At 45.4% G+C, this 12,482-nt stretch overlaps 1 protein-coding gene across 1 annotated transcript in view; it reads left to right on the top strand.

Annotated features, from left to right (window-relative positions):
• Positions 1 to 12,427, top strand: part of LOC106750941 — a 47,802-nt gene extending 35,375 nt beyond the window's left edge. Inside the window, exons 4-11 of the mRNA XM_014631623.1 lie at positions 4,003 to 4,226; positions 4,358 to 4,566; positions 4,965 to 5,176; positions 6,047 to 6,253; positions 6,342 to 6,458; positions 6,863 to 7,147; positions 7,592 to 8,078; positions 11,148 to 12,427. Of these exons, the coding sequence (XP_014487109.1) occupies positions 4,003 to 4,226; positions 4,358 to 4,566; positions 4,965 to 5,176; positions 6,047 to 6,253; positions 6,342 to 6,458; positions 6,863 to 7,147; positions 7,592 to 8,078; positions 11,148 to 11,547 (2,141 nt within the window). The 3' untranslated portion in view covers positions 11,548 to 12,427. The remainder of the gene's footprint in view (positions 1 to 4,002; positions 4,227 to 4,357; positions 4,567 to 4,964; positions 5,177 to 6,046; positions 6,254 to 6,341; positions 6,459 to 6,862; positions 7,148 to 7,591; positions 8,079 to 11,147) is intronic.
• Positions 12,428 to 12,482: the final 55 nt, after the last annotated feature.

The following is a 12,482-nucleotide window of genomic DNA, read 5'->3' as shown; positions in this document are numbered from 1 at the left end:
GGAGTCAGATTCACTCTGAGCTGGAATGAAACGTTCACTCTTGCGATTTCGAGTGCGTCGGTATTTTCACCGTCGCTTCGAGTGAAAATACCGTCTCTTCTCGGGGGTTTCGGGTGACACTCCACTTCGGGAAATTTCAACACAGAAATTTAAATACAGCCTATTATAAATTTTCCATATCGGCGAGTGAATATCGGGGGAGGCGGCTTTTGCCAACCGGTTCGACTGATTTCACACGCGCGCGCGCGCGCGCGCGCGAAACAATCCTTATCCTTCCTCCGATGCCAAGAGTTTCTCCCTTATCTCATGCGCCGCTCCTCGCGCGCCGCATGTCCGCTCGCTCATTAGAGGCGAGAATAGCGGCTCACGCGTGCAATGAGAAAGTACCCGCGCCGTCGTACGTGCGCCGCGTGCGCGCGTAAGTACCTCTTACCTCGGTGATTTTACCGAACAGCAGACCGTCGTTGGCGCGGGTCCGAACGCGACGCGATCGCGGGGACCAAACGTGGAAAGCATGTAATTGCGGCTTGCAGGTACGAGCGGACGACCGGCCGGCCGGCCGTCCCGTTCGCGCTCGTCACAGCCGCGATACTTTCTGGGTCAGAAGATGTGGCGCTTGCCGGATTGCCGGAGACGATTTTATCTGTCCAGATACTACGCCCGTAATCGGCCACTACGCGGGAACGCGAGCGCTTGTTGTACCCCTCTAAACTAAACCGCAAGTGAAAGCCCTTCGTGGCCTTCGATTTACATTAACCCGATATACGTCAACGGAGCGTGCAGCTCGAGACCTAATTAAGCTGAATGACTTTGGAAACTGGCATCGTCGTGATATCGACGTCGGTTGGGGTTTCTGCGCCGTGTAATTTGTTTTCGTCTCATCACCGGTCACGAGAGAGAGGAGAGGAGTCTGTTAACCCGTAGTAAGTGGACGCGCAGGGGTCAAACGTGAACAAATGAATGTTTCTCCGTTTCGTTTCTGTCTGGAAGGCTGGCGCCTTCTTCAGTATCTCCTCTGCATCGTTTATTCTCGGCAAAGTGGCGTCAATAACACTCGCGAATCCGAGCTATAAATAGCGGTTGATTTATTTCTTCGGTTCCTTTGATCCTTATGCAAATATATATATGTAACTTTTCGTGGTTTATTTCAGCGTATTGTTTAATACACTTTTTTGCGATATGTAAGTTACTTTTATCAAATAATTTAATAATAATTAATTAATGATTATAAATTAAGTCTAGTTAATGTAACAAATATGTTACAGCTTAAAATTTAAAGCTATAATCTCTTTGGCATTTTCAGAAGTTTTATTCACAAAAATGAGAAAATGGACGATGAAAACAGAGAAACGAAAAAATTCGGCACCTTATGTCGAAAATTTCTTCAGATTCATCAGATGAGATAAGATAGACTAAAATAGTGTTGTTGCATTATACACACATTATCAATTATAAAAAATTTATTTTTAGTTTACTTTGATTTTTTACTTTAAATTAATTTTTACAATATAAACTTAATATGTTTCGTTTTGAAATGTCTATTAATAAGTTTTCAGTTCTTTTTAATAATAATGATTTTTGTCTATATTTATAATAATTTGTTAATAATAAATACGTATATAAATTTTATTTAATTATTTTTGTAACAATTTTATTTGAAAAATTAATGCGCAAAGAATCAAACATGTACTTCTATAAAAGAAATATGATAATAATCCAATTTCAAAAATATTTTTAGCTTTAAACAATCACATTATTAAATAATATTCATATATTCTGTATGCTTGTACTTTAAACTGAAGTGCAATAATAATTAAAATTATTTTCCGATTTTAAGTATCTGTATGTGCATTTACTATGTAACTTGCTAGCTGCATTCACTATCCAAATATATTATGAAAAAGAATATTAAAAAAAACATGAACTTTTTCTCATTTTTAATGTTTAAAAATTATTATTTTATGTTCAAAACAAGTCTGTTTATAATTACTTATAAATGAAAATGAAAAACTTTATTCATACTTAGAATATAAATCAATTAAAATGTGGATCAGATTGATTCCCATGCGAACACTTACGTAAAAAAGAAAAAAATCACGCGCCTTACTTACGGTTAATTGAATACGATCAATTAAAGTAAAAGTTGATGCAATTGATAGCGACTATCGCGCACTTAATCCCTTTGCGGCGATTTCGTTAGAAAGTCATGCGAAATTTGATTATATGTGTTCTAGTAAAATTATCGTATTAGAAAGGGAAGCGTTGCCGATGATTTTACTATCCGGACGTATAATTATCACACGTTTACACTTGATACGCTCGAAAGAAAAAAAGAAGCAAAGTGGGAATGGGTCCCGTAAGTGGCGCGATAAGTACGGGATAAGTGTGTTAAGCTCGTAAAGTGTTTGTAAAATCACGGGACGCCGTACTGATGTCTCTGGAAAGAAGCGGTGACACGAATGCGGCGATGTGAAGTCAAAACTGCGCCGCGCACGTTGCATACGCGTGAGCTGTTCTTGTACCGTTTGAAAGTCGTTCCGTCTAAATAGGAGCCTCTCGATTTGTATTTTAATTTACCACTGGCCACGTAGCATGCATTATCGCGCGGCTTATTGACACAGATGAAACCGACATTCAGTGTCGTATACCGTTAATTACCCGCGCGTTCATGAGCGCCGGTGATCTTGCTTGAGATTCGCCGCGGTCATCGTGCGATGCAAACAATCTCCTCTGGATTTTTCTCCGGTAAAATTGCATCAACACGACTCATACCATGTTCCGGGTCGTAAACCTCTGTGATTGCTCGCGTACTTAAAACAGGAATGTTACGGCCGAGGATGCCGGTGAATCTTCTTAACGAATCTTGACGTCCGTGCAATTATCCGAGTCGAAATTTTGATGCTGCCTTGACGCTCTTAACGACAGTTTATCAATTTCAATTCTTTAGATTGAATTTTAATGCTACCTTGAACATCCTGCGTTAAAACAACACAAACAGAATAAAAATTTAAGACATCATCGGAGTCGAAGTAGAAGTAAATTATATTATTAAACTTTTTAAACCTGTTTTGCTATCATAGTTCTTATACGAAAAAAAAGCTCGGTTCTTGAACTCCTGAACAGGTATCAGATGAAAACTCGGTGACAAGAAATGATATCTCTGTTATCGCAACTGAGAACATTCGTGATGAACGTTCAGCTGCATTGTCTGCATCTCCGGCAGAAAAATCAGCTGGTAAATGCTCTCCGCTGCGCTGCTAGCAGCCTTGCAATTGTTGTAAGATTTTCTGCTGAACGACACTTAGCAATTTACGTTGCTCCAACGTGTTCACTAAACGATCCAGCGTATTAAAAGTATGCTGGGAAAAATGGCGATCACTCAGCAAACATGTCGGAAATGTGTGAACCGCTGGTGTCGTTCAGCAGAAAACCTTATAGCAGTTGCAAAGCTGCTGGCACTAAGCGCTTATTAAGCTGCTTTTTCTGCTGAACGCGGCCATCGGTTAGGACAACTGAAAGCAATTGAAGGTCTTAGCAAAATAGCTGACTTGTAATTATAAGACAATATTCTATATCTCATAAATCTTTGTCTAAATTATTCTTTCCTTACATTTTTTAATTTTTTAATTTAATTTTACAATAGTTTGTTATCGATCACAAACAGATCAGTTTTTTTAATTTAAGACTCCAAATGTAAGCCAATCATTGTGCACTTTTTTAATACAAAGACTCAAGGCATAAAATATTGTTTTGAACTGACAAGTCGGTCATTATAAGGTCCTGACTGAACTTCCTTCCAGGGATCATTTTGTCCCCATACAACCGAGTTCTCGTCTGGTCTCCCAGAAGGCAATGGAAAATTCAGTTACACGAATGGAATTGTTTTTTCCACGCGTTTCTGGGTTATAAAAAGCTTAACGTAGAGCCACGATTTCGACACGGGTATCGAAATATCTCGGATCGAATCTCGACTGATGAGTAATCGGTTTAAACTGTTCGCAGGTGACGGTATCCCCGGCACTATCGTCGTCCGAGTCGGCAACAATCGGCCAGACTTAGGAATAAATCCGATTTGCAATCGGTTCAACGGGCCACTGGAGGAAGGACAGCCGCTCTTCTTGCCCTGCAACCCGCCGATGCCAGGAGCTTTCGTCTCGGTGCACCTGGAGGCCGACGACATCCCAGTGCAGCTCTCCTTGTGCGAGGCGTTCGTCTATACCGATCAGGTATATCGCGATTTGGCGGCTACGCGAGACGCGAAAGCGCTCGGAACGGCGGCCGAGGAAGCGGGAGTGAATTTTCGCGCACTGCTTGCTTCACATCGCCCGTAACTGATCTCGCGAAAAATGAAACGCAGGCACTGCCGATCGAGAGGTGTCCTCAATTCCGGGACCAACCGCCGGGATCGACGGCGACCTACAACGGAAAGTGCTACATATTCTACAATCGCCAGCTGGTATTCAAAGATGCTCTGGCCTTCTGCCGCAATCGAGGCGGCAGTCTCGTGGACGAGAGCAATCCTGCTCTGCAAGGCTTCATCTCCTGGGAGCTATGGAGGCGACACAGGTATTCGAAATGCGCGAGGCCGCTTAAATGAATCGATATACCTGGTAGAACCTATATTTTTAAAAAATACCTCGATTTTTTCCATTTTTTCGCGGAAAAATTTTTCCTTTTTAGGCTTTTTTCCAAGGGTAGAAAAATTCATTTAGAACAATTCACGGCGTGTGCTCAGTCAAAACTTGCCACATTTACTTCTCTTCGTAAAGAAAATAATTGCGTGTGCTTAAATTAATGAAATCGGAGTAAATTGAATTAAATGTGAAATTAAATCAAGTTTATTTGTTAAGCAGTAACATATTACCTTCTCAAAGAATTACAATATTATTATATATATTACATATTATATTTGTTCACAATTTACTCGGTTACAATAACGAAAATTCTGTCGGTCGTTGGCGAAGGAGCGACACATCCAGTCAGTACTGGATGGGCGCGGTTAGGGACTTGAAGGATCGGACGTTGTGGAGGTGGACCGCAAGCGGCGAAGTGGTGTCTGTCTCGTTCTGGGACTTACCTCAAGGTACAAACGACTGCGCTCGATACGACGGTGGTAGAGGCTGGCTTTGGACCGATACGCCTTGCACAGCCCGGCTGAATTTCATCTGCCAACATCGTAAGTATCGTCTCGTGAGGCTCCCGTTTCTTTTTTTAAGATCCTTCGTTGGTCTCTCGCTGCAGTCGTCTTATTGGATGATGTCAGAAACGAGAAAACGCACGCCTAGAATTCTTACAGTATAAAAACTTTCTTTCCTTCTCTTCCTTTCGCTCTAAGTATAAAAACTTTCCTTTCGCTCTAACATGAATAAATAATCGTAAAATTAATATGAGACGTGCAACTTTCCTTTTGAACCTATATTTCCTCATGATTTTGTCGCATTAATTTTACGATTATTTATCGACTGATCGAGCGAAAGGAAATTGTTGGGAGTATTTTGCAAGTGTATGCTGAATCGATCACAAATGTTTTTTTTTTTTGAGAGTATATCTTCTTATCTGAATATATACAGCAAGAAATGTTTTGTACTTGTGTTAAAGCCGGTTCTTGTTAAAATTTTCGTGTTAACTCTCTAACATCTCTAACATATCCATGTATTAATTTAACATATTGTGTTTATGTTATCTTAATACTTTATGAGTTTTTCAATGTGTATAAATATTAAAATAACACATTTCATACTTCAGTGTCGATTAACATATTATGGGTATTAATTTTGTATTAATTTTCGACGTAATATTTATGTTATTTTTCAACATATTCACCTTGTGTTAAATCAACACAAAAATTTGTATAGATCGTTTAAATCGTATAGATCGTTTGGAACATGTAAAATGTATCAAATTTAACATGGAACTTTTCACTATGTGTTAATATATACTGCAAGAATTCTGGGCGTTTCCTCGTTTCAATATCATAAAATAGCCACGACGAGGACACTGGGGGGCCTCAAACGCCGTTCTGATGATTACGAATTCATTCTCGTAGAACCACGAGCTTGTGGCAGACCCGAGCAGCCGCCGAATTCTACGATGACGGTGATTAAGACACCCCGGAGCCCGAACTTCACCAGCGCGTACGAAGTCGGGACGACGGTGGAGTACAACTGCAACGCGGGCAATCTTCTGATCGGGCCGGGGACCCGCACCTGTCTCGACACCGGCTTCTACAACGACTTCCCACCGGTGTGCAAAAGTAAGGGGCCAATCGAGCTCGCAAGCGTCGAATCGTCGAAATATGATGATTCCTTCATACTTCTTTTTTTTCGTTCTTCTCGTTTTAGGTATCGAGTGCGGCTATCCCGCGAGCATTAAGCACGGTGGTTATACACTCATTAATAATACTGTCAGTTACCTCAGTCAAGTACTCTACTCTTGCGAGGAGGGCTACGAGATGACCGGTAAGCCTAACGGCCAATTGCAATTCTGTATTCGTAATTATTCGCAACGTTTACGGAAGAACTTGAAGAGAATTGCATGGCAATACGAATGTCGAAATTTTATCTAACATTCTTTACTTAACGTAGGTAGCTTTTGCTTTAACAGTAGCTTCAGACTTAAATAATATCGCTAATTAATATCGAAGCTTCGGAGAAGCTGCAAAAAATGTGATTAAATTTAGATAAGGAAAGATATAAATTAAAGATAACATAAATAAGTAAAATATGAAATCAAGACTAAACTGATGACGAAAAGATAATTTAGATTCTTGGATTGCAATAAGTCCTATGCTCGGACTATCGAATGTGCGCATTATAATAACATTCTGTATAAATGAGGCTTGCAAGTTGATCCGCGATTGCAGGACGCGCCCGATTAACTTGCGACATCGACGAACGCTGGAACGGCCCGCCGCCGCGATGCGAGCCGATACTTTGCGATCCCCCGGCTGTGGTCGCGCACAGCACCATTCATGTGGAGGAGATCGACGAAGACCAGAGCGTCCCGGTCAGGAACAGTTTCAACCGGAGCCTGCTGGTCGGTAGCATCGTCACTTACACGTGCGAGAAAGGCTACCGGCTCGTCGGTTTCCGGCAGATACTCTGCTTGACTACCGGACTGTACGATCATGTCGCACCCACATGCACAGGTACGTGATTTTATAATATAAATAAATATAACAAAAGAGAGGATCTAATTTAAAACGTTAATTAAAAAGGTCAATTAAAAATGAGGAAATATATTTCGTTATATTTTTATGTTCAATCCCTTCGGGATTACTCATTAGGTTTGTTCGTCTTAACCGAACTAGATTGCACTTCTCGCCTTTAGAGGGAAACAATCGTATAACTTAACACTTTAATGGCCGCACGTCTACGCAGTCAAACGTCGCCAGGGGCCGGCAATATTTTCTTCGGCGGTAGCATCACACACATGTTGTGTGAGCGGTCATTAAAGTGTTAACGTTGAAGGGAAGAGGAACGAAGTTCAGCCTTAATTCAATTAAAACGAACAGGCTTATTATTGCATTTGTCGTATTTTTTTACCAAAATCTCCATCTCTTGCGTACGGCAATCTCCATTCTTCATTTCAGAAGAGCCACGGACAACCGTGACCGTTCCCTCCCGAGCGACGGCACGTCCGTCGACCCCGAAGGTCCGGCCGTACCTGACACCGCGTATCAGGACGACGACGAGCTCGCCCACAGTGGCCACCAGCAGCACGACCTCCTTGCCGCCCCGGAACGTAGCCAACACGGCGGAACTGCCGGCCACAGTGAGGGAGACTGTGTCGAAGAGGCCGAGCATCGGGCTGAACAAACCGGCGCCGCCGACGGTGCTGAACGACGCCGATCATCCGCAGGACAATGAGATATCCGGGAGCGGAGTCGATCACGCCCAGGCGGGGATCGGAGCGGCCGTGCCGGAACCGTCCGGCCCGTTCAGGGTGGACAGCGCCGAGCAGCCGAGCGGCGCTCACCAGGCCAAGCTGAATCTTGGCGCCGTGATCGCGCTGGGAGTGTTCGGCGGCTTCGTGTTCCTCGCCGCGGTGATCACGACGGTGGTGATACTCATACGCAGGTAAGGATCGTCGTCCTCGCCCGCGTCGATCTCCCTCCTCTGTCTGTCTGTTTCTCTCTCTGATGATACCGTAGCGCACCTTTATATATACATAGACGACGTTCGAGCGGAACTGTACATTGTATCGCTTGCCCCCTTGTATTTGTTTCATACTATTCTCTCTATACCCGCTCGTCCACCTGTCTCTGTCTTCTACCTAACTTGTGATACATAATACGCTGCATTGTATCTCTCTCTATAGAGTATGATTTCTCGCCCATGCTTACCGAAGTCGCGTGTACATCTCTTTCGGAGCCGACGAGTCTCGGTGTAACAAACGAGTCCCTCAACATCCGTGACATGCCGAGTCGCGAGTAGAGCCGCGTGGAGATGATAGTATACTTTACCGCTAGTACTATAGATACCCTTCGCTCATCGATCATGAAGCTTCCTGTAATTTAGCATGAAGAACTTACCCGCGGACGACGTGGCCTCAAATTGCGCGTCTCGTCGAATGTCTCGGCTGTCGATTGGGAGCTGCGATTGTCGCGAGCCGGCGAGTCGCTCCGTGATGAATCCCGCTAATTTGTGGCTCGTTGTCCAAAACAATGATTCTCAGTGTCACTCGTGCAAGCCACAAGGCTATGCTATAAGGCTGTTTCTTTAAGAATCGTAGCAAATTTACTCAGAGTTAATGGCATTAATAAGCAGTAGCATTAATTTATCAGCGAGTCATCCCATACTTTCTCTCGTCCACTAACGATAACTGTGAAATTGGATCTACAATAGGTGTAGTAACTCTTCAGCCTTTTGGTCTAAGCACTAAGTTGTAACATAATTTTTAGCAAAGAGCGTTTTCAGCGCTACCGGACGTTGAAATTCGCAAGATTTAAAAATGTATTGCCTATTAGTGATGTCACTTTTAAACTTTTGGTTTTTTTATAGGCAATGTGTGTATACATATGTATGTATGTGTATGTATGTATGATGTGCACACACACACACGCACATATATATATATATACATAGAGGTTTGTCATTTTTTCATAATTTTTTCATAATTTTAACTTATAGGCAACACACCTTTAAGCGTTATTGCGACTTTTGCAAGCGTGAGAAACGCCTTTTGCCAAGAATCACGTAACATTTTATTGTTCAGAGCAAAAGGCTAAAAATGCTCACTGCACTTACTACAGATCCGAAGTACGAGTTGGCGGACGAACGTAAATGTAAACGAGAAGAACTCGAGAGGCACGGCCACGAGTGATACGTAATTGAGAAACATTGGTTCTGATGAGACGCGTTGAGAGATCTAAGACGTAGCGTCAGACGGAGATGGTCTGGCCTCCCAGGACGACGATTAACACTGAGCTCCGTTTGCGTTGCGGTGGTTAGCGGCAGTGGCAGCGTCAGAGGAAGGCGCCGCAGGGGGCTCGGTGGGGTTGGTGCGCTGAGGGGTGGCGGTAGTGGTGGCCTTGGGAGGGGCGACACCGGAATGCCCTCGCGTTGGTATACGCTACTCGCGCTGCCCTTCCCCGACCAGCACCTGGGGCGCCGCGACCTCACGGCACGCCGCGGTAGCGACCACCCTTACTCCTTCAGCCTGTCGGCGGCACACCGTGCCGGCTACTTCTCAAATCCCTCTCTGTAGACCGTCGCCGCCGTCGCCGTCCCTCCCTCTCACCCCCGCCACCACCACCGCCGCCGATAATGAGAGAAAGCGAGAGAGAACCGCTCCCTATAAAGCCCGCAACTACTACTACTACCACCACTACCACCCCAACCCTCCACGCAACCACCGCCCACCACATCAACCATCATCACGTACCACCAACTACCACGCGCCACCTTCGCGAGTGATACTAGTCAAGGTAAACGAGAGCAAGAGTTTTCTACTTGAAGCACCTTCTTTAGCGATAGCTCGTCCCGAAACTTTCCACGCGTTTCACGTACCGCTGCGTCCCACCGCGTCGCACAATTACGTCACGCCTATGAATTAGATGACGGGGCTTGGTGGTGAACACGCACCGGTGGCCGCACCAACATCCCCTGCGCGCGGATCAATCTCGCGCGTACTCAGGCCTTCTGCAAGCTCGCAGACGAACGATTCTTCATTCCGGAACTGGCGACATTAGCTGAAAAAGGGCTGCATCTCCAAAGTGTCAACACTGTAAATCTCTGGTCGCGTTACCTGTCATGTTCTGTCACGTTTCTGATGGTTTGGCAGTTTGCGACGTAATCAGATGGAACAGATCGTGCGTTGAATCTGTTCCCTTCCTGGCATCAAAAACTCGCAGCAGCCTCTGCCCAGAATCTGCCTTTGCTGTCCGGGATTGCAAGTCAGTCATTCTGCTAAGATCCTTACGTATATTATGGATTTTTAGTCGATATCGGAACGTATCCTTCTTGAACTAATGCGACCAGTTCGGGAATCAACTTGAAGATTCTCGGAATCAGACCGAGCTAGCCGCGGCGAATTACGACTTCGGAAGTCCTGAGTGTCGCGCGAAAACCACGACGGAAGATGGTTCCTGTACATTGTGCTCTTTCTTTTCGCATCTTCTCCCATGTTATCCCTTCGAGATCACGTTGATCACGCACCCGTTTACTCTCTCAGAGTGCTCTCTGAACACGATTTACATTCCTCACTCCGCGCCACACCAAGTTCTCGTTTGCACCACGTTAGCGCTCGTCCCATTTCCGCCTTCTACCTTCACGTTGATCGTACCGCTTCGGAGGTTGCTTCGGGTCGTAGCAATATAAGAGTAGAGGTTTCTCACGTAGCCAAATGTAAAAGCGGAACGGTCGGATTCGTGCTTACTTCGCTCTCTCCCTCTCTGAAGGGGCATAGAGACTCGATGACGCTCGCTGAACTCACATCATACGACGTCATCGTCACTCGCGATGAGCCGATCCGATCGTTTCTCCACTGCACATAGCGCTTTTGCTGCCTGTCTTCTCGCCGCCTACTGCAAACCCTCGGTGCCGAGCAGTGAGAAATGTTCTCGCAATTAGACGGCCGAGCCGACACTGAGAGAGAGAGAGAGATAAAGAGAATGACTAACGCAACTCAACCCTGTCTCTACGTAGAAACCGTGGAAGAAGCAGTAAGCATTATCGTCACCGTGCGTCGCCCGACTGCAACACCGTAGCCAGCTTCGACAGCAGCTCGTCGGAGAGCCGGGGAGGTCTGAATCGGTACTACCGTCAAGCCTGGGAGAACCTGCACGAGACCGCCGGCCACAAGGCCGGCCATCCGCCGCTCCGTCGCAAGGAGACCCTGGATGAACCAGGATACCGAGAGAACTTCCGCACCGGCAACAACACCGAGCGCGACGGCTCGGAGCTGGTCGTAAGCGACGTGGCCGCGTACCCGTCCAGCAAGCACGCCAGCATCTCCGACAAGAAGCGCCATCACCACCACCATCATCACCATCACGGTAGCGCGACGCCCGACTGGAGACAGTCGCAGTCCCACCATAGATACTAAAGGGTCGAGAAGAAACGACGAGCGAGAGACTTTCTGTCGTTCGACTCGCTACGGTCGCTACGGTCGTCTGCGCGCGATCTCGCAGGCGGAAGGACGTAGGAAGGACGTAGGGAGCCTGTAGTGAACGTTCAGCAAACGCGGCTTCGAAGGGTCCACCTTTGAACGAGGGCGCACGGCGAATACTCCAGCAATCTGTAGCCCAGACGCGGGAATCCAGAAACGAGCCGGGATGTAGATCCTGCATACGTATTGTTCTGTTTTACGTCGTAAATTATTTATATTATCGTCGCTCTCGCCGTACGAGATGTAAATACATGACAATTGTAGCTGGTAAGAAGTAGCCCTTAACGACACACGCACACATACACACAGAGGTAGTTCGTAAGCTTAAGAACGGCGAGTCGTCATCGAGGAAGGTGGTAGAAGCTGGATCGCAGAGGACATGCCAAAAACAGCAAAGAAGTAATATTGTAATAATGATCAAACAGATGTTAATGTAACGCTTAACGGTAAGGTTACTGTAAGACAACAACCCGGGGATTTCACGTTTTTACATTTGGAGAAGCACGACGACGTCCAAGGGATGTCGGCGCCACCGATATCGGCGAAATTCATATCCGTTATGGGTACCTTGGCCTCGCTTTAAAAGGATCGCTATGTTTCCAGACAAACGGGACGCTGCATATAGGTGTCGTTAAGGGAAGGCCGATGTTATCCATTCAGGAATCAAAGAGACGCGCCGCGTCAAATGCGGCGCGCGTCCGACGGCAAATGTACGAAGGCACTCGCGGAAAAAAATTCCCATGCGCCTCGCGAATCGCTCTAACGTTATACCTGCTAATATATATTACTATGCTACTACCGAGTTCTCTTGTAATATAAATACGTAACGCATAACTCTCTAGATTCTACTGTAGTACGTCATTGTTTCTCCC

Source organism: Dinoponera quadriceps, unplaced genomic scaffold (assembly GCF_001313825.1).
Source record: "Dinoponera quadriceps isolate SergipeBrazil2010 unplaced genomic scaffold, ASM131382v1 scaffold4681, whole genome shotgun sequence".
NCBI lineage: Eukaryota > Metazoa > Arthropoda > Insecta > Hymenoptera > Formicidae > Dinoponera > Dinoponera quadriceps.
Note: the sequence above shows the minus strand (reverse complement) of the source record. Positions and strands in the feature narration are given on the sequence as shown.